Raw genomic sequence first — 25,737 nt, 5'->3', positions numbered from 1 at the left:
CTATGAATTTTTACAAAAATCGACTATTCCACTAGGTTTTGTTTAAAAATGATTTTTAAATTTAATTTTGTTATGTAATGTCCATGTTATACATTAACTATATAGTCGAAGAGATAGAAGCGGATTTTGTGCGTGATAAGTAATATGGAAAAACTATACGGGGATATGTTGAGTTAGTTGTGTACATGACTTTCACCAACGGCCGGAAACCAGAGTGGGGGCCGAGGGTAGTTATAAGGGGTCAAAGTAGCGGTTTTTATTATTTTTTTTGTGACGCTCATGATCGAGATAGTGCACCAAAATTTGGGAATAAGTAGGTCATGGCGTAACTAAGTAAAATCTCTAGGGGCGGAACGCTGTGTGGCTGACAAAGGGGTGGGGGTAGGGGTGAATATAGAAAATATAAAGGGTTTTTTGCGACGTTCGTGATTGAGATAGTGGACCAAAATTTGGGAATAAGTAGATCATGGCGTTACTAAGTAAAATCCCTAGAGCCGGAAACCAGAGTGGGGGACGAGGGTAGTTATAAGGGGTCAAAGTCGCGGTTTTTATTATTTTTTTATGACGCTCATGATCCAGATAGTGCACCAAAATTTGGGAATAAGTAGGTCATGACGTACCTAAGTAAAATCTCTAGGGGCGCAACGCTGCGTGACTGATAAAGGGGTGGGGGTAGGTGTGAATATAAAAAATATAAGGGGTTTTTTGCGACGTTCTAGATTGAGATAGTGCACCAAAATTTGGGAATCAGTAGACCATGACTTAGCTAAGTAAAATCCCGAGAGCCGGAAACCAGAGTTGGGGATGAGGGTAGTTTTAAGGGGTCAAAGTTGCAGTGTGTATTATTTTTTTTTGTGACCCGGCACAACATTTGTCCCCCACGCAGCGTTCCGCCCCTGGAGATTTTACTTAGTAACGTCATGATCTACTTATCCCAAATTTTGGTGCACTATCTCGATCACGAACGGCAAAAAAAAACCATATACTTTTATACTCACCCCTGCCTACCACCCCTTTGTACCCCAAGCAGCGTTCCACCCCTGGAGATTTTACTTAGTTACGTCATCACCTACTTACTCCCAAATTTTGGTGCTCTATCTCCATCATGAGCGCCACAAAAAAAAATAATAAAAACCGCGACTTTTACCCCTTATAACTACCCTCATCTACCACTCTGGTTTCCGCCTCTGGGGATATTACTTAGTTATGTCATGGTCTACTTAACAATAGGTCCCCATAACGCCCGAGTAACTGCAAATTTAGCATACTTTTCTCTCCTACTATTAGGGATAAAGGCTTCACTTAAACGGTCCACTGTAAATAGAACAATCCTATCAAAAGATATCTAATTGTTACCATAGAAATAATACAAATTTTATTTAAAAAATTGATTTTGCGAAACTAACTTACGTCTAAAATCGTCAGTCGCTTCAATCGTTGTTTCTGAGAGAACGGTTTATTCTACACAAAAATGAATAAGTTTGTTCAAAATTATCTCAGCTATATTTCTTGTTTGAAACATATTTTTCTACGGCGAACAGATTCTTTATAAATCGATGTTTTTTATTTCCTCCCCTACTAGGGGGGTTTTAGGGGAAAATTCGGTGTAGGAGTGGAAAACTTTTTTACGCTTTTTTAGGGTTCCAAATTCGCAGCAAAGTACCCCGCACAAACCTTATGGAAATTAGGTCCCAGTGGATTTCGTTCATACTTTGGAAAAATACTCCTTTAAGCATCCTGATAAAAAGTTCTCATGGGCACAACTCAATCGTATGAAGGATTTTCAAAATCCGATTTTCCGAGGCACAAACTCGGAAAATTATAAGATTTACTGGCTATTCCAATTCCCTGAGTTACTGCTTATCTGGCAACATGTAGAAGTTTGGATCAAAGAAAAGTACTAGTAGTCTAGGATTTTTTCCTGGCTATCCAGTGGCGACCTTTACTTTGACCTTGACCTTCAACGGATGTCATCTTCTAGAGTTTCGAGGGTTTTCGGCATTAAATTAATATAAACAGATTACTGATGGGTTTTTGGGATCGCTAAACACGAATATGCCATCAGAATTGACCCCCGGAGGACGTGGTGGCAAGTGCCACTGCAAGGGACGTCATCTTCTAGAGTTTCGATGGTTTTCGGCATTTAATTGATGCAAATGAATTACTGGAGGGTTTTTTGAGGTCGCTAAATACGAATATGCCACCAGAACCGACTCCCGGAGCAGCTGGTTTCCAAGGTCAATGAAAGGTGCTCCTGGAGTTTCGAGGGTATTTGGTACTACATTAATGCAAACGGATTAGTTATATGTTTTTGGGGTTGCTGAACATGAATACGTGATCAGCACAGACACAGGAGCACCTGGTGCCTAAGACGATAACCTGTTTTCAGTTAAAAATCTAAGACTAATCCATTTGATTCCTCCATCTGATTCCTCCGAAACTCCAGAAGATAACCTGTCTTAGGCACCAAGTGCTCCTGTGTCTGTGCTGATCACTCATTCGTGTTCAGCAACCCCAAAAACCTATAAATAATCCGTTTGCATTAATGTAGTACCAAAGACCCTCGAAACTCCAGGAGCACCTTTCATTGACCTTGGAAACCAGGTGCTCCGGGAGTCGGTTCTGGTGGCATATTCGTATTTAGCGACCTCAAAAAACCCTCCAGTAATTCATTTGCATCAATTAAATGCCGAAAACCATCGAAACTCTAGAAGATGACGCCCCTTGCAGTGGCCCTGGTCACCACGTCCTCCGGAGGTCAATTTTGATGGCATATTCGTGTTTAGCGATCCCAAAAACCCATGATTAATCTGTTTATATCGATTTAATGCCAAAAACCCTCGAAACTCTAGAATGTCTAGAAGATGACGTCCGTTGAAGGTCAAGGTCAAAGTAAAGGTCGCCACTGGATAGCCAGAAAAAAATCCTAGACTACTAGTACCTTTCCTTGATCCAAACTTCTACATGTTGCCAGATAACCAGTAACTCAGGGAATTGGAATACCCAGTAAATCTTATAATTTTCCGAGTTTGTGCCTCTATATCTTGAAAATTCTTCATACGATTGAGTTGTGCCCATGAGAACTTTTTATCAGGATGCTTCAAAGAATATTTTCCCAAAGTATGAACAAAATCCACTGGGACCAAAAATTTCCATAAGGTTTGTGCGGGGTACTTTCAGGTTGTTAGCATGATTTTTAGAGGTGGACTAGAAGACAACTTAATATTTAGACTAGATATGTATTTTTCAATTGTGCATTTGTTGTTTCAGAAATTAAAAAGCGAGAGATATAGACTGAGTGTGATAGTTCACGAACTTGACCGAGCCACCGCCGTGGACTATCAAACTGCCTTGGTGGCCTTTATCAACTGTCTGATCATTTCAACACCCCGGCTCAACGACAGAACGAGGCTTAGAAACGAATTTATAGGTGAGTCCAAATGTCCAAATTTTTCTTATATAATCAATTGTGTAATTAATAGTATACAGTATTACGCCTTAACGTGCACGCTCGAATTAACTCGAGCGCGCTAAACTGGCCAAACTGTGCTTACTCGAAATAATTCGAGCTGCGTTGTACTTTTTGTTGGTATAATTTTTCACAGTCGAATGCAATCGAGAATTGAAAATAACAATATGAAAGCAGCAAAAACAATCGTTTTATTGATATTAGTCATTTACATGGGATTGTGCCGACCAGAGCCAGTACTAGGCATAAATCGCCTGTTTTTATATTACATTAAATTTTACAAGAAAACCAAGCAATGCACACAAGGATACATGACAAGAACAACAGTTTGCAAGGACAAAAATGGGGCAATTATCAGCGAGAAAGAGGAAATAATGAAAAGGTGGAAGGAGCATTTTCAAGAGCTCTTAAATCCAGAAAAATAACAAAACCAAGATGAAGAAATAATTCACCACACAGCAAAACCAACACAGCAGTTGAGCACCAACATTGAAAGAAATTATAAACGTCATAAAACGTCTAAAAAATAACAAGGCACCTGGCAGAGATGGAATAACTGCAGAGTTGATAAAGAATGGTGGACATGTGCTATGGAAGCGTATCTATAATTGACCGTATATGATTGACAGACACTATGACAGAAGATTGGAAAGTAGGAATCATACTTCCTATGTACAAAGGGGGGGACAAAAGACTCTGCGAAAATTATTGGGGCATAATACATAGTTTTAAATGAAGGGATTAGATGCTAAGGGGTACAAGTGACAAAATGGTTTAATTGAGAAAAACGAAGTCAAAGTTAAATTTACATAGTAAATTCTACAGCGAATTAGTCACTTATGGACTTATTCTGAATTAATTTTATACCTTTTATTTATCTGATTGTAAAAGCTTTTGTAAAGTTAGTATTGATTTTCATTCAAAATATTTGAAATTTGGAAAAAAACGTTCTCACTTATTTCTCTTTGCCACCTAAGTACCTTACGAATTTTTTAAATTCTTAAACTAAAATAAAAGAAAAATTACGTAACAATTAAACGTTTTTTTCTACGACCGTTTAATAACATGCTCATTATTCGCTATTTTTTCATAGATAATAACACCCATTACTGTACCCGTGAGTAATAATTCATTACTCACGGGCTGAAGTTACTCACGGGTCATTACTCACGATCTGAAGTTAGATTAAAGTGACGCATGCCACTTTTAATATTAATCATATATAAACTGCAAATAAAATTACTTAAAGTTGTTTATTTAATACAATAATTATTGTAATTTATATCAATAATTAACTTCGAAAATTTTTTAAAGGAATTTTATCTGTAACAATGTCAGTATATTTTTTACGTTTATATCTTGTTTACTAAAAATTTTGACGTTTATCATTTATTTTAGTGACAGTGACATTGTCTCATTTTGTTTATGTTAATTGCAATTTATAACTAATATTGTATTTATTTTTCAAGTTATATTGTGTTAAATATGTTATAACATATTATGTATAGTGTATAGTTATATTATTATATTATATATAGTTAAATGTAAATATGCATTATAAATGTTGAAATACGTCCACCGACAACAGCCATTTCCTATTTATTAGATTAATTGACAGTAGGTACAAATTTAAGCTTATAATATTTCTGAAGCGAATAGAACCATAGAGGTATATATTAACATAGAGGGAGCCTACCGCGCTTCCTGACGACAAGATCTCATGGACTGGTTTGCTGCATCTCTTTCTAACACACTGTATCGAAAATCTATGATGACATTCAGTGTGAATATAGGCACGGAAGAGGAGGACAACTGTAGCAGCTTTACTATGCGTAAGAGTGAAACAACACTAATCCAAATAAAAAAGATGGTGTCGTCACTTCGCTCTGAATGACACTCTCTCTATGCTAATATGTAACTCTATGAATAGAACTTATATTGACTATTTCTAGTTGTATTTTTACAATAAATAATAATTTGGTAATAGTAGGCAACCAATTATTCAGCCACGTACTAGGGGTAAATAGCATTTAGGTGTTTTTGTAAATTATTATAATTTAAATCTCGAGTAGTTGATAATTAAATTTTTTACTAATTAAAATAAAAAAGAGGTCGTAGAAAAAGTATAGTATTCTACTCGCATGTAATGGCTATTACATGCTCGTTGAATAATATACTATATATCAGCGATTTTTTGTGTTCTCTGAGTTATTACATTAATTTTTAGATTTTTAGTCTGTTTTTATATAAAAAAAACCAGCTGTTTTTAGAACTCTTTAGCGACGTATTTGTATAATATATAATATTTATGGATTACCGTCGAAGGTCGATATTATCAACCAAAAAAGAAAATGTATTTGCTGATTTTTCTAGTGACTTTCTTGGGTGTGAATCTGTCTTTTTAGTTTACTCCTGCTGGTTTAAAAACAAAGTCATTGTAAGCAATGAAAAATTCCAGTCGCATTTTAATTTGTAAATTCCAACCGACAATTAAATTAATTTTTTTATTGAATTAATTAATTCGATCGGATTCGATAAGAGAGGACCACCATATTCTCTAAATACATCCGTTAAGTCCAAAGTAATTTTTTGCCCGGATGTAACTAACGCAAATGGTAAAAGCAACTTATTATAAATGCGATTAACGTACCCACAACCACTTATAACGACCTCCTAAAAACAACTCGGCCATTAGCATTCAATGTACAAGAGGAAATTTAATATGCACGAATATATGCAGCAATTTGAGAAGTTGCATTCATTTAAATAACTCTAGAGAACAACAACAAAAGATTGTGCATTGGTGCAGAAACGAGGTATTTTATGGGATGTTGATAAACATAAAAAAAAATTAAATATCGGTAAAGTATTAACAATTTTTTAATTCTTATACAAATAATGCGATAAGATATACGAGTATTTACGTGTTGAGATTTTAGTTTTCTGTATATTTACACGTCTTCTTCTTTTTGTGTGACTCTGTCTGTTTTTTCAACGTGCCTCTAGTAAGTTGTCGTTCCATCGTTTTCGTGGTCTTCCCACTGATCGTCTTCCTATTGGGGAACCGTCTCTCGCCGTCCTTACTACTCTATTTGTTGACATTCGGCTTATGCGGTCATTCCATTCCACTCTTCTGTTTCGTAACCAGTTGTTAATGTTTTCCACCTTGCATCTCCGTCGTATATCTGCACTTCCAGCTATGTTCCATAGTATCTTACCATCGGTTTTTCGAATGATTTTCATAGCTGCTGTTTCTAGCAATATTTTTGTCCCTTCTGTGTCAGGTTGTGTTTCTGCCGCGTATGTCATTATTGGTCTGATGACTGATTTGTAAATTCGGCCTTTCATTTCTTTTCCGATATTTTTATTTCTTCATATGCCAACATGTGGCTCTGTTTGCTCTATTCACTTGATCTTCTACTTCTGTTTCGAGCTTTCCGTAGCTAGAAAGTGTGATGCCTAGCTATTTAAACGTCATCACTTCTTGTTCTATTATCTTATCCTCCAGCTGTATCTAATATACATTCAGCGCCGTGCGGTGCTATGATGCGGTGAGGCGGTCGCATCAGGCGGCATCACAAGGGGGCGGCATAAGTAGTAAAATGAAAATACATCAAAATAATCATATGGATAACAAAGAGTGTGCAAAATAGAATATTTGAAAAATATCCGATGGCTTGTGTCACTCGAGTTTAAAGAGTAACCATGCCACTTTGCAAACTTAGTTTTAAAAGTAAAAGCATCTTCTTCTACAGAAACAATAACCTTTTTTGTATTATACAAGAACTTTACACTTTTTTCTGGTTCCACAAAGTGTTGTTAAGTTCTGAAAAACCATGTTTTTCAACTAACTCTAAAACCGTTAAGCGATACTAGATGGTCAAGTCGAATAGATGCATTGAAACCTTTAAGATTTCAATTTTGTGAAATATATGATGCCGTATTCGAAATAATAGAAGAAGTCAACAATAGTACAGAAACTAAAGTGAAAGCACGAGGATTAGCAAAAAATATTAAAAATTATAAATTTATATGCGGTGATCTTGGGCATGATATTTTATTTCATATAAATTCAGTCTCGAAGATGTTGCTTCATGTAACTATAAATCTGGCTATGACCAAACGAAAATTGCTGCAAATGAAATTGCAGAAAATTTTGATATAAGTTCCGAATTTCCAGCGGAAAGTGAAATTCAAGCAAAGAGAAAAAAGCGTCAATTTGGTTACGAAAAATCTATGGATGAGCTTTTAACAAAAGAAGATAAATTTAAAATAAATTTTTTCATCTATATTTTAGACATTTCTATTAATTCTTTGATTGGTCGATTTTCGCTCCTAGAAATTCATAAATAAATAAATTTTTAATGTTATTTTTAAATTGACGGAAATAAATTATAAAACATTAAAAAAATATTGTATGAATCTTCATTCAATACTTTCAATATGGCTTTTCATCGATTGTCATTTGTTTCGAGCTTCTGTCATGTGTCACATAATATTAATATATCTACGTCGTACGTTATTGATATATACCCATAGTACAAACCAAAGACGTAATGATAGATCTTTCTTTCAAGTATCAGAAATTTTGTCGTTTCCCGCTGGTTCAGAGTCCATGTTTCGCTTCCATGTTTCGCTTCCATGTTTCGCTTCCATACGTTATTGTGGGACGAATTATTGTCTTATATACTCTTATTTTTGCTGGTCTTGAGAGTATTTTTGATTTAAGTAGGGTCCTTAACGAGTAATATGCCCTGTTTCTTGCAATGATCCTGGCTGCCACGTCCTTTTCGTATTTATTTTCAGATGTTATGATCGCTCCCAGATACTTAAATTCTTTGACGACTTCAAACTTGTATTCATTAATTGTTACGTTTTGTCTAACCCTTGGTCTTAGGTTCTTCGTAACCACCATGTACTTGGTCTTGTCCTCGTTGACCTTAAGACCAACTTCCTTGGCTCCGTTCTCGAATAGGGTGAAAACTTCTTTTGCATCTCTGATGGATTGTTCTGTGTCCACGTAATCCGCAAAGGCCAATAGTATTTTTGATCCTTGGGCGGCAAATCCGTTTGTTAGTTGTGGCTGAGCTTTCCTTACTGCATGTTCCAGTGCGAAGTTAAACAGCAGGGGGGCGAGAGGATCTCCTTGTCTAAGCCCGGTGTCAATGAGGAATTCCTCCGACGTGGTGCTGCCAATTCTGATTCGTGCAGAAGCGTTCTCCGTGCTCACCTGTGCTGATCGTACCAGCTTTCCAGGTATTTGGAGGATCCAGGTATTCCAGGATTGACGAATTTGCCAAAATTAAAGTCAGAAGGGTAAAATTGTAATTTTTGTAAATGTTAAAATTATGTTTTGTTTTTAAAATAAAAGTGTGTTCAGTTTGTGCAGTTGCATTTAATAAAAAAAGTTAAGTTTTAATTATATTTAAGGGGCTGCATTTTGAAAACTTGCATCATATTGAAAAGATGTACGGCGGCACGGCTCTGTATACATTTTATTGGATTTGCTATTATAACCGTGCATTTTGTATTTTTTGAGGAAATTAATATGTTAAATTTTTTGGCGGTTATATTAAATTGGTGTAGCATAAGTTGTATGCAAAAGCGGCAACATTGTTTATGAGAATGAGTCGCATTGCCACTGTAGAATCGACAAATGACTGCGAATGAATAAATCCGCGCGACTCAGACGTATCAGAGGAGTATGTCAACTAAAACTGCCACTGTGACAGTGGTATTTCTCAAACTCGTCCGATACGTCTAAAGGTGGGAAACAATCAACATAATGTCAATTTTTAAGTTACTATTGCTAAATTTAACACCCCCACTAAGTTCATCCCTTTTTATCTCACAACTTAATATGTTTTCGATCTTTTGCGTTATTTTGCCGGTTATTAGTGTTCTCATCACTGTATATGTTTTATTTACAATAATGGAATGTATTATCATGTGAACCAAAATCACATAACTCTAAATGAATTAATATTACCTAAATCGTTATGAGTAAAGAAATAAAATGTTATGTGTTATTGTTTGATCGAGTATAATTTCGCGAGTGGCGCAAAATTTCGTGCCAATGCTTTACAAATTTTTTTCAAATCCTGAAAAAACTAATAAATCAGGTGTGAGAAGCGGAGAAACAGTGTTGCCATGTGTTGGATGTACTCCTACGCATATAGTGAGTTTATTTTTTAATTAGATATACCACAGTGAAGGAAGCGCTGAAAATCGGCAACATTGCTTATTATTCCACTATAGTATCGGTGCGTAGTCATCCTTCGGTATATTCAAACGAATGCCACATTTAGTCCAGACAAATATATTTTTTACCATCAAAAACGAAATATTTTAATCAAATATTGCTTCAAATATAATATGCAGAACAATTTTGAATTCGGTTCGCTACTGAACTTGAAACTCTATGACTCTATGTCGCCTACACTTTTAATGTTTACGTGTCTATAAATTATAATAAAAAAGCATATGCTTCTTTTCATGAGAATTTTTCAGTGCGTCACAAATGATAGAAAAAAAGGTAAGTCCGTGATAATATACATTTTAGTGACATGACATTTTAGTTAAATCTGATAGTTGTCAAATTTTATTTGCAATTTGGCATAAAAACAAATCAATTGTGTTTATTGCATTTGTAAAATGGTATTTTCTTTGATTTGTATAGATAGTCTTTTAAATTGTTCAGATTATATTCGTAGATATATATTATATAATTCGCAAATTATTGAAGATATTCTTCTTTAGCGGCGAATCGATTGAGGGTAAAATTTGATTGATCCGCGCGCATGCGCACACCGACAGTATGGTATTAGTCGTTATACGGGCTCTGATTGGGTGTTGAAATTTTGAAATGATCTCTCAATAATTGTTCAATATGGAGGTTATCGGTAAACAAAAATATTGTATAATATTAGTTTGTATTGATGTGTGGACAGAAATAAAATCAAATTTATAATTATAGTGACTTTTTAAATAGTTTTGAAAAGCCGCAGGTACGTAATTCTAAATGTTTCAGTTGGAAATATCTAATAGTTTCAATACATATCTATTTGGAAAATGTAAACAAAATAATGTAGTTACCTATTAGTAGGCAATGCTTTAATTTACATAATCTGATTACGAACAAACTTTCTACAAATCTTCATCCCATATATCGTTTTCTTACTCTATATTTTGTTGTATTTTATTTCGACAAAAATCAAACTAATAATTTTATTAAATTCATATAAATGTGGTGCAGTTTGAAATGCCGTCAACTTTCGTACGGCGCGGTAGACGTGAAGTGGGTTCAAGCCCCAAAGCAAGTTATTATTTTTTTATTTTTTTTATAGATTTTATGATTGTAAGTATATTATTATATAATTTTTGAAGATATTCTTCTTTTTTGAAAGTGGTAGATAAGAAAGTTAGTTTGATTTTTAAATAAAATAAGTACAAATAACCTTTTAAGTATATTTACTTCGTTTAAATTACCTATTATATAATAGAAGAATATCTTCTTACGTGCGTACAAAGTGCACACACATTCTTTTTTTTTATTTTCGATTATAGCGCCATCTATTGCCAAGTAGAATAAATGTTATAAATGTCACCGACGAAATGTAATCACCGACGTGCGTTTTTTTCTGTCACATACAATTTAATGCGTTAGAAAAAAATCGAAAAACTGTGACGCACTGAAAGGTCCTCATGAGAAAAAGATTAGCTTATTGCATTTTAGTATGTGGGAAGCCGCTAGCGTTGCCATTTTAAGTCCGTATATCTAATAGAAAACTAAACGCAGTGTATGTCATTAATATTTTTCGAATTTTTCCCTAATTCCCATTTGTCTTGTTTGTACTTATGTGTTAGTTGAAATTTTATAACCTTAAAGAATAAATGGGAAACGGGAAATTATTATTTAATCACCACATTACCTTTTGTCCATTAATTCAACGTCTATGGCAAGAATAACAAATAACACGAAAAGTAAACTACAATATACTTATTATGGCATGGCATTCGGCTTCGGCTAAATGAACTTTTCCTTTTTATTGATCACTTTCGTTTGTGTGTCAAGTTAAAATCGTGTTCAAGAAGCAAAAATGCATGTTGATGTTGGGATTATGTAACTGGCGTTGTTGGAATTCCGGCAGCATGTTTAGTGAGAAGATTATCTTCGAGGTTATTAATTCCAAATTGTCAGATTTTTTTAAATTGGTTCGTTTTTAAAAATAAATTATGTTTCAAAACTAGCAGCATAAGATTAACATTGATCTCTGCGTATTTATATAATATTTTGTTGGCAATTTTTCGGAATTTATGAGATGGACTTGTCTATCTAAAGGCCGTATGATATTATGCATTTTCTTGTATCATTACTTATATCGGTTCTGATATAGCAAGAAAATGGATAGTGTCTCACATGGATATAGTTTCTTATATCAGAAACGATACAAGAATTTGTGTTCGCTACAGTTTCTTGTACAAGAAATGCGCCAATTTCTGCGCAAAAACGTAAATCTTCTAATATCATAATGGCGGCTGAAAATGCGATCATATGATTTATGTCTTGATGATTTTATTTGTGATTTTGTAGATATTATTTGTAAATTTTTTATTGATAATTAATAGGGACTACTGTTCTATTAATAATCATAAATTTAGCTCCTCGTAAAGTTCAAACTATAACTTTTGCTAGCTTTGTGTTGCATAATTTTTTAATAGAGGAAAATGCAATAGTTCCCTATTTGGATCCAAATGAAGATAATTATAATTTATAATGCAAATATTTTAGGACAAATATAAAAACAAAATAAAAACACAAATAATCAACCGTATCAAACAGTCAACGTAAAAATTCTGGTTAACAATTATACATATTATGGTACTCGTAAAATCCTTAAAATCATCCATAGGGTGTTGTTCTGAAGCTATTTTCTTGTGGCATTTTTACAATTTTAACTATTTATAATGGGAAATAAGCCACAATATTATTAAAAAATGATAGTAGTAAAAAAGTAGTATTTTGTATTTTGACAACGGCACCCGATTTGGGCGTCGAAACGTTAATAAAAATCGTTTTTTAATAATCTTGTGGCTTATTTCCCATTATAAATAGTTAAAATCCATAGGGTGGCAAACGAGATTTCGACCAAGTACGTATTTACCGAATTACATACAATTTTTGGTAAAAGAACTTGCATAGTGTAATACAGGGCACAAATGTACGTGCAAGAAACGATACAAGAAAACATAAATAACTTTCTATATCAGAAACGATATAAGAAATAATACAAGAAAATGCATAGTGACATACGGCCTTAATGTTCTAATGAATAGAAAGGAAAAGTCCCAGATGTAAACATTAAATATTTCTATTAGGTTGAAAACTTTAAAACTTTGAAAAGACTGAAATAGTTTTGTACACACTTATGACAACAGGTAAAAGGGGGAGAAGTGTACTTTTGAATTGTGTAAAATAAATAATTCTTAGCTGAGCGCTTTCGGCCATATAAAGCCATCTTCGGAGCTATGGTCAAAAAGGTCAAAATACCACTATGAAGAGAGATGGGTTCCATTTATGATATAAAATACTTCTGTTTCTTATGTAGTTTTTTATTGGTTGGAAAAAACCTTGTCTGTCTGTTTAAAAAATTGTTCAATTTGCTGTTGGTTATTTTTGTATCCAGAAAAGTTAAACATCAAGAACGAGCACAAAGGACTTTCACACGAAAAATTACATTACATATAAATACATATAAAACGAATATTAGATCATGGTAAGGTCAAAAAAACCCTACCATTTGAATAGTACGGTGTCAGATAGCAGAATGCAAGAATCGTCGCATGGAGGATTTTTAAATTAAAATGGAATTAAAAATCCTCCATGCGACGATTCTTGCATTCTGCTATCTGACACCGTACTATTCAAATGGTAGGGTTTTTTTGACCTTACCATGATCTAATATTCGTTTTATATGTATTTATATGTAATGTAATTTTTCGTGTGAAAGTCCTTTGTGCTCGTTCTTGATGTTTAACTTTTCTGGATACAAAAATAACCAACAGCAAATTGAGCAATTTTTTAAACAGACAGACAAGGTTTTTTCCAACCAATAAAAAACTACATAAGAAACAGAAGTATTTTATATCATAAATGGAACCCATCTCTCTTCATAGTGGTATTTTGACCTTTTTGACCATAGATCCGAAGATGGCTTTATAAACCGAAAGCGCTCAGCTAAGAATTATTTATTTTCCACACTTCAAAAGTACACTTCTCCCCCTTTTACCTTTAAGACTTTGACTTTCAGTTACCAGATGTCGTTAGACACCTACTCCATAAACGTCAGTTGCAATGCGGAGATAAGCTCTCGGAGATTGGTCACTTGGAGCAGACGGTCAGGAAAGTAGGTACAGAGCCAAATAAAGTACCTACAGAAGAAGGCGTCCAGGACACAACAAGAGAAGAACCAACACCGAGAGGATGAAGATCAAAGGAGATGGTGCAATCGCGGAACTTCTAAGAAGAAAATAAAATATCTTAAGGTTGAAATGTACATATAATTTAGGGCAATAAACGTTTTTATTTTTTATTTTTATTTTTATTTTTTATTTTATTTTATATACTTGGAGCAGAGAGCAGCAGGCCTACTCCTCTCTGATGATGACTCCAAATAGAGTCGAAAATCGTCGATTTAGAGTGCTGGTTTGCGCTCTCTGTTCTAAGTGAAAAATAAGACAGTTTTGCCTTCGCATTGCAACTGAATAAAAATGGTATACATTTTTATTTTCTATTAGTATTACTCCTATCGAGTAACTAGGTCCATTTTCCGTTGGAATTTACCAGCTGAACAGACTGGGTCGTGAATTGTAAGTTTTTGAATTCCCTGTTGTCTTCTTCGCTTCAGCATCCATCTGGCTTGCAAATTTTAGAAGCCATGGAGGTGTTACCAGGAAAATGGTCCAATAAGTTTTCAATTAAATATCTTTTAGGAATATTTTTAATATTTTTCAATATTTTTAATATTTCTATTAGGTTGAAAACTTTAAAACTTTGACTTAAACTTTTATTGAAGTCAATATAGTCACTAAATTTCGAACACTTCCATGCTATAAAACGTAATCGATAATCATACTTCCTCCCCTAACAATTAGAAATGCATTGTGCATCCACTTAATATTCATGACTTTTCTTTTTACAGGATGTCACCTTCTTCCGGTGCTGAACAATCTCAGGTATGTACATACTTCCAAGAATATTTGAACTCGCTAGATTATCTATCGTCTAGAAATATTATGCTGTAATGTACTAGTCCAGGTCGTATTGTCGCTCTCGTTAGGTAAATTATTCCGATTCGATTTTTTGCACAAACTTACTCAAAAAGAGGTCCTTATAGTCCTGTCGCCAGTGGGGGTACAACGGTCTCCTTAATTCAGATGGACTTACCCAAGTTTTTTATGTATTTTGACCCGTAGAACACGAATTTTTTGGGTAACAGTCGATCCGAATGTCGATAAGATTGTTATAAACAAAGAACTTGAGGAATCACATAACAGCGATTTCTCGTAAAACAAAACGTTGTTTTGTACTTTTTGGGTCATTCTAAGCAAAAAATGTTTTTACAAGTTTTTTCGTAGGATGCACAGTTTTCGACATAAACACGGTTGAACTTTCAAAAAATCGAAAATTGCAATTTTTGAACCCGAATAACTTTTGATTGAAAAATAAAATAGCAATTCTGCTTACCGCATTTGAAAGTTCAAGTCAAATTCTATCGGTTTTGATTACTTTCATTGCTCAAGATTAATTTTTTTATTGTTAAACAAAGCTATATACACATAGTGATTGAATGATGTTTTCAATGCATTTCCCATTTGAAATCGAACGAGTAGGCGCATACAGACAATTTCTACGTAGATTACGTACATTAAAACGCATGCATTTGCACGGGAAACACTATGTGTTTATGGCTTTGTTTAACAAATAAAAACTTAATTTTTAGCAATGCAAATAATCAAGACCGATAGAATTTGACTTGAACTTTCAAATGCAGTAAGCAGAATTGCTATTTTATTTTTTAATCAAAAGTTATTCGGGTTCAAAAATTGCACTTTTTCGATTTTTTGAAAGTTCAACCGTGTTTATGTCGAAAACTATGCATCCTACGAAAAAACTTGTAAAAACATTGTTTGCTTAGAGTGACCCAAAAAGTACAAGACAATGTTTTGTTTTACGAAAAATCGCTGTTATGTGATTCCTCAAGTTCTTTGTTTATAACAATCTTATCGACATCCGGATCGACTGTTACCCAAAAAATTCATGTTCTACGGGTCAAAATACATAAAAAAACTTGGGTAAGTCCATCTGAATTAAGGAGGCCGTTGTACCCCCCCCCCCTGGCGACAGGACTATTATAACAAATCCACATAGTGCCAGACGGTACCGTTATTATTCACAAAAATAATTTTTTCACTTCGAACAAATTTTTTTTAGATAATTTGGTCATTTTGAGCAAAAAAGGTATTGTGTGATTTTTCTCTAAAATTGATTGTTGTCGAGTTATACACGATTTAAAATTTGAAAAATGCGAAAATGGCCATTTTCAAGGCTTAATAACTCAGTTAAAAATAATAATTATTATGAAAGTCAGAAATTTTTGTCATTATTATTTTACTACTAAGATGTTATTTTTAATTATCAACAATGAGCGCTAAGCGTGTATTGAGGCGGCCGTCAATGTGAGTGCGAGTGAGATTCACCATTGGACGGCCGAAATGGTGCATCTCTTTCGTACTCACCATTGACGGCCGCCTAATACGTACTTACTTAGCGCTCATTATTAATAATTAAAAATAACAGCTTAGTAATAAAATAATGACATAAATAATATCTTCTGAATCTTGTAGCTTGTGGCTTTAAACTTTAATTTGATCATTTTCTTCTTCGATTTCTTCTTTTACTTCTTGGAGATCTTTCGATCTGTTTAATTCTGAAGCTGCCTCTGGTTAATTTCCTGGGAGGTAGATTGCCAACTATCCCTCCATCTTTTAGGTGGTCTTGAACCGGGCGGGTTGTTTTCTAGGGCAATTTTTGGGAGTCTATTCTCATCCATTCGTCTTACACGGTTGTACCACATCCTCTTGCGCTGCCTTCCTTATCTTACAATATCTTGAATTTTGCATTGCTCTCTGTCTGTATTTTTTACTCTGTCTCTTCTTGTTTTCCCCACTATTGTTCTTAGTGTTTTCATTTCGGCAACTCTTAGCATCTGTTTCGTTTTGTTGGTGTCTTCGCGCACTTCTATGCCATATGTCATGATCGGTCTTATGCAAGTCTTGTAGATTCTAATTTTACTATCTGTGCGCATATGCGAATTTGCCATATTATGTCATGTATTTGGACTATGCCATAATATGTCATGATATCCCCCGCAGACATCCTGACAATGCAGATGCTTTGTTGATCTGACTCCTCGGGTCATGATCATTTTCTGACTTTTAATAATTATTTTTAACGGAGTGATTAAGCCTTGTAAATGGCTATTTTCGTATTTTTCAAATTTTAAATCGCGTATAACTCGACAAGAATCAATTTTAAGGAAAAATCACAACATACCTTTTTTGCTCAGAATGACCAAATTATCTAAAAAAATTTGTTCGAAGTAAAAAAATTATTTTTGTAAATTTGTTTAAAAAAAATTGTTTAAACAATTTTTCGACCACGGTGGCACCCGCCTGGCACCCTGTGGATTTGTTATAAGGACTTCTTTTTGAGTAAGTTTGTGCAAAAAATCAAATCGGAATAATTTACCTAACGGGGGTGAGGATACAGCCTGCACTAACGTGTTTAGTCAATATTTTAGTACGTTTCACTCGAACAAATTTACATTAGGCAAATAAAGTTGTGTGTAAATACATATTACGAGTATGTTAGTTATGTATATTATATTAGTTGCAAATTTTTACAATGTCAAAACATTTGGAAATATAAATAGCAGGTTCTATGATGAAAAATGAAAATAGTTGAAGGATTCGACCAGGAACAGAAACGAATCTAGAAATTTACCTTGGGAGGGGAAATTTATCTTGGGGAGGACTTCCAATGAAAAGCAATCAAAAGACCTAAAAAGATAAACCCAAACTAAGTACATAAAAGACATAAATAATAACTTATTATGCATTAAGTTCCCTTAATTTTTCTAACCAATTGAGTTGAATTTATCTCTCTGTGGGTTAAGTTTCATGTTTCAACCAATTTTTTTCTTTAAATTTGGACCTTGTTAGGGGGGAGTTTCCCATTTTCCCTCCCCGTAGATTCGGCCGTTTCTTGATGGAAATTCATTTTGTCTAACAATCAAGCACTGAAAAACTACGTCACTACGTCAAACTAGCTACGTCACTCTGTGAGTAGATCAGCATTATATGCAGTGTTGTCGTATAGTAAACACTGTTTATTTTTGTGTTTAAGGTGAATTTTACTTATAATTTGTTACACTTTTATCAAAAATATATTTAGTTAGATTTGAATAGTCCTTAGGAGGTGTGATCATAAATATAATTAATGAATAAGAGAACTTTGCGATGACTATCGCAGCTTTAACTTTTTTTATCATTTAACACATTACAATTTTATTGTTACCTTTATTTCATCGTCAGTACATATATTATACAGGGTGTATAATACATGTATTATATATAGGGTGGAACGCACTTATGGAATAAAATTATTTCTGTCCTTGTTTTAAAAAATTTTAAAAAACGCTGAAACCCGTTCATTTTTATATATAAATGTAGGCTTTTTAAACCTAAATTTAAATTTAAACAGGGTGATTCACGCAAGCCTAGTATAGTTCATAAGCTTTATTTTTAATGGAACACCCTATATATTTTTATATTATTAAAAGCTACTTAACGGCCTGATTTCAACGACCCATTCATGTATGGTGTATTATGAATAATACAGGGTGAAATTTTGAAATTACAGTGTATGGAAACCACTTATGGAATAAAATTGTTTGTGTCCTTATTTTAGAAAATTATAAGAAACGCTAGGATACGTCAACTTTTAAATTTAGATATGCTCTCTTTAAACATTAATTAAAATATACGGGGTGATCCACACAAGTCTATCATAGTCCATAATCTTTAATTGTAATGAAACACCCTGTATATTTTTATGTTTTTCGAATATGCTAAATAACTTCATCACAAAAAAGTGTATTCTATAGGGCCTATTATGAATAATACAAGATGAAATTTTAAAATTATATAGGTTAAATTTTCGTCAAGATATTAAATTTTGAAATTATCTAATAATTTATCATACTTTAAATAATAGTAAAGTATGTATATAATAATGGTATTTTAGCTAAATAAACACATATATTTTCTAAACTAAGTATAAATAATATTTATTTTTTTTTGGTTTTGTATCTTTAATGTCTTGACGAAATTTATGAATAATTTAAAAATTGCACCTTTTCAAAATTTTACCTTGTATTATTCATAATGAACCCGAATAATACATTTTTTTTGAGATGAAGTTATAAAGTAGCTTCTAAGCACATAAAAATATACAGGGTGATCCATTAAAACTAGAGATCATGGACTATGCTGTACTTGCGTAAATCACCCTGTAAATTTAAATCTATGTTTGTAAAGCGCCCATTTAAATTTAAAAGTTGACCTGTTCCGGCATTTTTTATAATTTTTAAAATAAGGACACTAACAATTTTATTCCATAAGTGGATTCCATAGTTAATAATTTCAAAATTTAATCCTGTATTGTTCATAATTCACCCTACATGATATAGTTAGTTGAAATCAGGTTGTTAAGCAGCTTTTAAAAATATAAAAATATACAGGGTGTTCTATTAAAAATAAAGCTTTTGGACTCTGTTTGAATTTTATGAATCACCCTGTAAATTTAAATTTGTGTTGAAAAAGTGCAGATATTTATTTAAAAATCGGCGAGTATCGGCGTTTTTTATAATTTGTCGAAACAAGGACAGAAATCATTTTATTCTACAAGTGCCTTCCACACTGTATAATTAGACGTATGTTGCCTAATAATAAAAAAATCATGTTTCATTAATTATTACAATATGTTCTCAATAATTATATTTAATCATACTAAAGAAAATAGCACTTCTAGAAAGTTTCACAATTGATATTAAAAGCTAAAATCTCCAAATCATATTGGCAATGCATTCGAAATTTAAAGGATCTACTCACAACGTGACGTCATGCGCGACTTGAACGAAATTAGGAACGCTCCATATCATATCTTATGTTATTGTGGGTTATTGTATCATGAGCCAATGTCACTAGCATATGTCAGTACAGCTGTTTCGGTAAAGTGCCTTCCTCAAGTGATGTATATTTGATGTTAACTATTTGTCTGAACATTCAAGTCACTAACTACATAGATTGAGGAGTGAGGGGCTGTTTTTTTCAAATTGGCCAATCAGAATTATATCTGTATTTTTTAATTTATTAATTTCGATAGATTCTAATAAAGATAGCTTAAAGCCTTTATTCTGAATATGAAGAATTTGAAATTATTCGTTAAAGGAATGATTATAATCCAGAAGGTGAAGTGCGTATCTACGTAAAATCGGTTTTTATAGTATTGAAAGCCCTTTTGTGTTCTGATATATGTTTGTCAATGGTTCTACCAGTCTGATCTATGTAAGTTTTTGGACAATCATCATATGTGAGTTTGTATAGACCACTCTGTAATTGCTTGTTCTTCTGGCTGTTATTGTTCTTAATGTATTAGCTTAAATTGTTGTTTGTTTTGAAAGCTGGCGTTATTGCTTTCTTGTATGTGTTTGGTTGGAACAACAACTTAAGCAAATGCATTAAAAACAATAAAAGCCAAAAGAAAAAGCAATAGAGAATGGTGTATACAAACTGATAATATGTGGTGACTATCCAAAAACTTACATCGGTCAAACAGACAGAACCTTTGACAAAAATATAGCAGAACAAAAATGGGCTTTCAATAATAGAAAAACAGACACTTCTACATACGCACTCACCTTCTAGATCATAATTATTCTTTTAATGAACAGTTTCAAATTCTTCATATTCAAAATAAAGGCCTTAAGCTATCTTTATTAGAATCTTCTTCTTCTTCTTCATGTGCCATCTCCTCTAAGAAGGTTGGCAACCATCACGGCAATTCGCACTTTCGATACCGCTGCTCTAAAGAGATCAGCAGAAGTGCAATTAAACCAAGCTCTCAAATTGTTTAACCAGGAGATGCGTCTTCTTCCGCGACTCCTTCTACCCTGTATTCTTCCTTGCATTATCAATTGTAACAAGTTATAACGCTCGCCCCTTATAACATGTCCCAGATATTGCAGTTTTCTGACTTTAATTGTATTTAAAACCTCTTTATCTTTTCCCATTCTTCTCAACACCTCGATATTCGTGACTCTATCCACCCAACTTATTCTTAATATTCTTCTGTAGGCCCATAACTCGAAGGCTTCTAATCTGTCCGAAACATCCTTCTTTAATGTCCAAGCCTCCAACCCATAGAATAATACGGAGAACACGTAGCATCTCAGAAGACTTATCTTTAAAGAAATTGTAATGTCCCTGCTACAGAGTACTTTTTTTAGTTTGTTGAAAGCATTTCTTGCCTGTCCTATTCTTGCTTTAATCTCTTCTGTGTACTCATTAGTTTCATTAATTATTGTACCCAAATATTTATATTTTTCAACCTTTTTAATTTGTTCTCCATGTATTGTTATGCTAGAATATTAGAATCTAGGGAAATTATTAAATTAAAAATACAGATATAATTATTCTAAATGGCTAACTTGAGACAAACAACTTCCCACTCCTTATACTATTCAGTTAGAGCCGTTAAAGCTCAGACATCTAGTAAAATAATACATGACTTAAGAAAGGCACTCTGCTAAAACATCTATAGTGACATTCTTCTTCTTGTTTACTGCAGCGCGGAACAGTTCAGTGGTAAGTGGTGTTATACCACTTTCGTAAATTTTGAAGCCAGGAAATGCGTCTTCTTCCCGGTCCCCTTTTACCATTTACCTTCCCTTGGAGAATCAGTTGGAGAAGGCCGTAACGTTCTTGATTTCTCATTACATGTCCTAGATATTCTAATTTTTTTTTGTTTTGATGGTTATGAGAATTTCACATTCTTTCCCCATTCTACGCAGGACTTCCACATTAGTAATTCGGTCAACCCAGGATATACGTAAGATTCGTCTATAACACCACATTTCGAAAGCTTCGAGCCGATTCATAGATGCAACAGTTAGTGTCCACGCTTCCATTCCGTAGAGCAGAACTGTGAATATGTAGCATTTCAACAGAGGGTATTTTGTTTTTAATGATATGTCTCGACTGTTGAAAATGGGTCTCATTCTAACGTATGCTGCTTTCGCTTTTATTATTCGCTGTTTAATTTCTGTTGAGTGGTCCCATTGGCTATTTAAATTCGTACCCAGATATGTATTTTGCTCAACTCTTTCGATATTCTGTTTGTTGATTGTAAGTTGAGCGTTTAATATTGGTTTTTTACTAATTGTCATTTTGGTCTTCTTTATGTTAAGAGCTAGTCCGTATTCTCTTGCCGACTTCTGTTATACGATTTGTTAATATCTGTAAATCATTCAGATTATTTGCAAAAACTATGGTGTTATCTGCATAACTAATGTTATTCAACCATTCACCATTTATTAATACTCCTTTCTCACAACCGTCTAAAGCTTCCTTAAATACCCATTCAGAGTAAATATTGAAGGGAATGGTATTCTCGTGAAACACGGAATACCGCACAACACACACACATTCCCACAAAATTTTCGTCCACCTGATGTGGACTTCCTGGCAATTGACGTGCACATCCCCAACAACGAAACCCTCACGATAGTCTCTTACTACAAACACCCGGGTCAACCACTCAACAGGCATTTGCTAGAGTACTTTTCGAGGCTCGGCAAGGCTGTGTTGATGGGTGACCTAAATTGTAGACATACACAGTTTGGTGATCACCATCAAAACCCAGAAGGCATCCGCCTCACGGATTATCTACTAGACCTTCCCATTTCAAGAATCACCAACACTGAATTCACGTTTTTGAACGCCAATGGGGCCTCTATTATCGACCACATCCTAGTTACTAGTAACATTCTGGATCGGTTCGGGGATAGATGCCACATAGGCGATTCGATAACGTCAGACCACGTACCTCTTCTTGTCGACACCGACATTCTCACTCCAAAACAACCAAACCCTCCAAGATCTATAAGAGACTATCGTCACGCTAACTGGACTGAATTCCAAAACTTCATCACACAAAATCTCCCAATGTTAGGCGAACTCGATACTAACGATAGTATCGACACCAGTGCAACCAATATCGAGAACCTCATCACTGAGGCGATCACGCACGCAATTCCACTCAAACAAATAACTTATACATCACCGGCACTTCCACAATACATCATTGCCAAAATTCAACAAAAACGACGTCTTCTACGTCAATACAAGGCCAACAGAAACCCACTAATCAAAACAGAGTACAACCGAATCTGTGCCAGGATAAAGAGGGAGATATCTGTCCTAACGGCTCGCCGGTGGGAAGAGACTACCTCAAAACTGGACTACAGAGACGGAGGTAAATTCTGGCAAAAATTCAAAGTCCTAACAAAACAAAAATTATCTCAACCATCTCATCTGTTGGTCAACAATCACATAGTCAATTCCCCAGAAGGGAAAGCCGAAGCATTCAAAAATTCGCTTCAAAACAATTTTCAAACGCCAGATAACCCGAACTTTGATCGCATATTTAAATTCAACACAGAATACATTGTAAATGTTACTCTCAACCACCACATTCCAGTCTATGATCCTATCATGGACCCCCTCACAGACAGGGAAACGGAGAGCTTTTGCCAAATCGGCAAAAACAGCGCTCCCGGACCTGATGGCATCAACCGAAGGTGCCTCAAAAAACTTCCAGAGAGTATCATCCCTCTTCTAACTAAAATATTCAATGCATGTCTCAAAAACAGCCATTTTCCTACTCCTTGGAAAGTGGCCAACACCATCATGCTTTTGAAAAAAGGCAAACCCCCAACCGACGTGGAATCCTACAGACCAATTTCATTAATCAATACTCTGGGTAAAGTTCTTGAGCTAATCCTAAAGGAGAGGCTCAATAACTTTCTCGAAAACCACAATATCATACCAAAATTCCAATATGGATTCCAGTCAGGTAAATCTACCAAACATGCATTAATAGATTTCACTACCAAAGTCACTCAAACCATCAACGATGGTTCTATCGCCATAGCCACATTTCTGGATGTGCAGAAGGCTTTCGACCAGGTCTGGCACGACGGGCTTGTTCGGAAACTTCTGGACATCGGGCTTCCATTGCAATTTACCAAAATTGTACACTCCTACCTCCACAACCGTACTGTCAGAGTGAAAATATGCGATCAAAAGTCCACCCCCTTCACTCCACAAGCTGGAGTTCCCCAGGGTTCAGTCCTAGCGCCGCTGTTGTACATCATCTACAACAGCGACATCACTAACCAAAATATCCCAGGTGCTCGGCTGTTTCTCTATGCAGACGACACGACTCTGCTCTCAACTACCTCTCGATACAACCCAAGACTCCTCTTCAGAAGAGCACAGGCTCTGTTGGACGGTGTCGGCGAATGGTGTTGTAAGTGGAGAGTCACGCTCAACGCGAACAAAACAACAACAATTGTGTTTCGCGCCCCTACTGTGTCAAATAGAATCATTCGCAATGAAGACGACCAATATCCTCTGAGTTTGTTGGGAGAAAGGCTTGTTGTTAGCCCGACTGTGAACTATTTGGGAGTACTGTTTACCAGGACTCTCAACTGGGACGCAGATCTAAAGGCAACTTTAGATAGGGTAAGGAACAGGGCCAGACTTCTCAACGCTCTCTCGGGAAAAATTGGCAAGACACACAAGAAGACTCTCATTCACACTTACAAGACCTTTATTCGACCCGTCATGGAGTACAAATCATGTATCTACTCTCTTTGCTCAAGACAAAAACAAGAGAGGTTGTTGAGGACGGAGCGCAGAGTCTTGCGTAGATGTAACTATGAGCACTGGCGATATCCCTCAAACGAAATCCATAACATCTCGAACATCCCCAAAATCACCGAGAGAATAAACTCTCTGAACAGGAACTTCACAATCAAAGTAATCAACGGCCCCCCTTCCGACACACAAGAATCTCTCAAATGTTCCTGTTCATCTTCCGGCCACGTACTCTACCGAAAGCCCAAACGCAAAAAGATTCACGTACCGTCCGCTCTAATGCAAACATGCATTGACGAACTCCCGGTAGAGTACGAAAACATCCTTGAGGCTACCCCGTTAGCCTTCCGTACCCACCTCTAACATTTCCTCTTCCTTACCCCGAACAGGGAGAAGTTGGTTTTTTGCGGTTTCCCAACTTCATTGCACAATTATACCTGTTCGTCCCAAGAAAATAGCCGCAACTATTTTCTCCACTCGAACGCTCACTGTCCACGCTGCGCTCAAAGCCACCTCCTGACCGCCGACGAGGGACGCAGGTTCGCCTGTCGTTGTACAATGGTTTCTAGGGAGCTTGGTCGAAAGCAAAGCACGGACAGTACACGTAAATGTCTATGGAACCAACACCAATCCATCAAACTTTCTTCTCTGTTGACTTCTGGCCTTCTGGACAACACCGTCTGGCATAACCCAGGATCCAAGAACACCAGGACACGGCGCTTGCCCCGGTGTGGTTTTCGGACTGTTTGCTTTGCTGCCAACACAATACATTCACCTCAAACCCTGAAGAGGACAAAATCCTAAACGGGGAAGCACATTGAACGCATTTCTTCTAAACATTATCTAGACAAGCAAATCAAACAATGTGGCATGGCAAATATTGAATAGTAGTGGAGATAAAATACAGCCCTCTCGTACTCCTCGTTCTATTGCAATTTTATCAGTTAACTGGTCTTCTATTTTAATTGTGGCCGTTTGATTGTAATAAATGTTTCTGATAATTCTTAGATCTTTGTTGTCAATTCCAATTTCTTGCATTAGAGTTAATAATTTGTCATGTTTTACTCTGTCATTAGGTTATAATAAATTTTGTGGAAATTGAAAACAAAAGTTTTCAGTGTTTTATTGTTAGATAAAATGAATTTCAATTTTCAATCAAGTAACGGTCAAATTCATCAATTATTAGTAATTCTAGATATAAAATT

At 34.9% G+C, this 25,737-nt stretch overlaps 1 protein-coding gene across 19 annotated transcripts in view; it reads left to right on the top strand.

Moving 5' to 3' along the window:
• LOC114338881 (formin-J) overlaps positions 1-25,737 on the top strand; it is a 552,435-nt gene that overhangs the window by 289,377 nt on the left and 237,321 nt on the right. For 15 of the 19 annotated variants that reach the window (XM_050655076.1, XM_050655073.1, XM_050655072.1 and 12 more), the window contains 2 exons: positions 3,271-3,430; positions 14,671-14,704. The exons of 3 other annotated variants lie outside the window; for them this stretch is intronic. In XM_050655076.1, coding sequence (XP_050511033.1) covers positions 3,271-3,430; positions 14,671-14,704 — 194 coding nt within the window. The remainder of the gene's footprint in view (positions 1-3,270; positions 3,431-14,670; positions 14,705-25,737) is intronic. One more of the 19 variants, XM_050655077.1, reaches the window with a different exon arrangement.

This window comes from Diabrotica virgifera, chromosome 6 (assembly GCF_917563875.1).
Source record: "Diabrotica virgifera virgifera chromosome 6, PGI_DIABVI_V3a".
Lineage (NCBI taxonomy): Eukaryota > Metazoa > Arthropoda > Insecta > Coleoptera > Chrysomelidae > Diabrotica > Diabrotica virgifera.
Note: the sequence above shows the minus strand (reverse complement) of the source record. Positions and strands in the feature narration are given on the sequence as shown.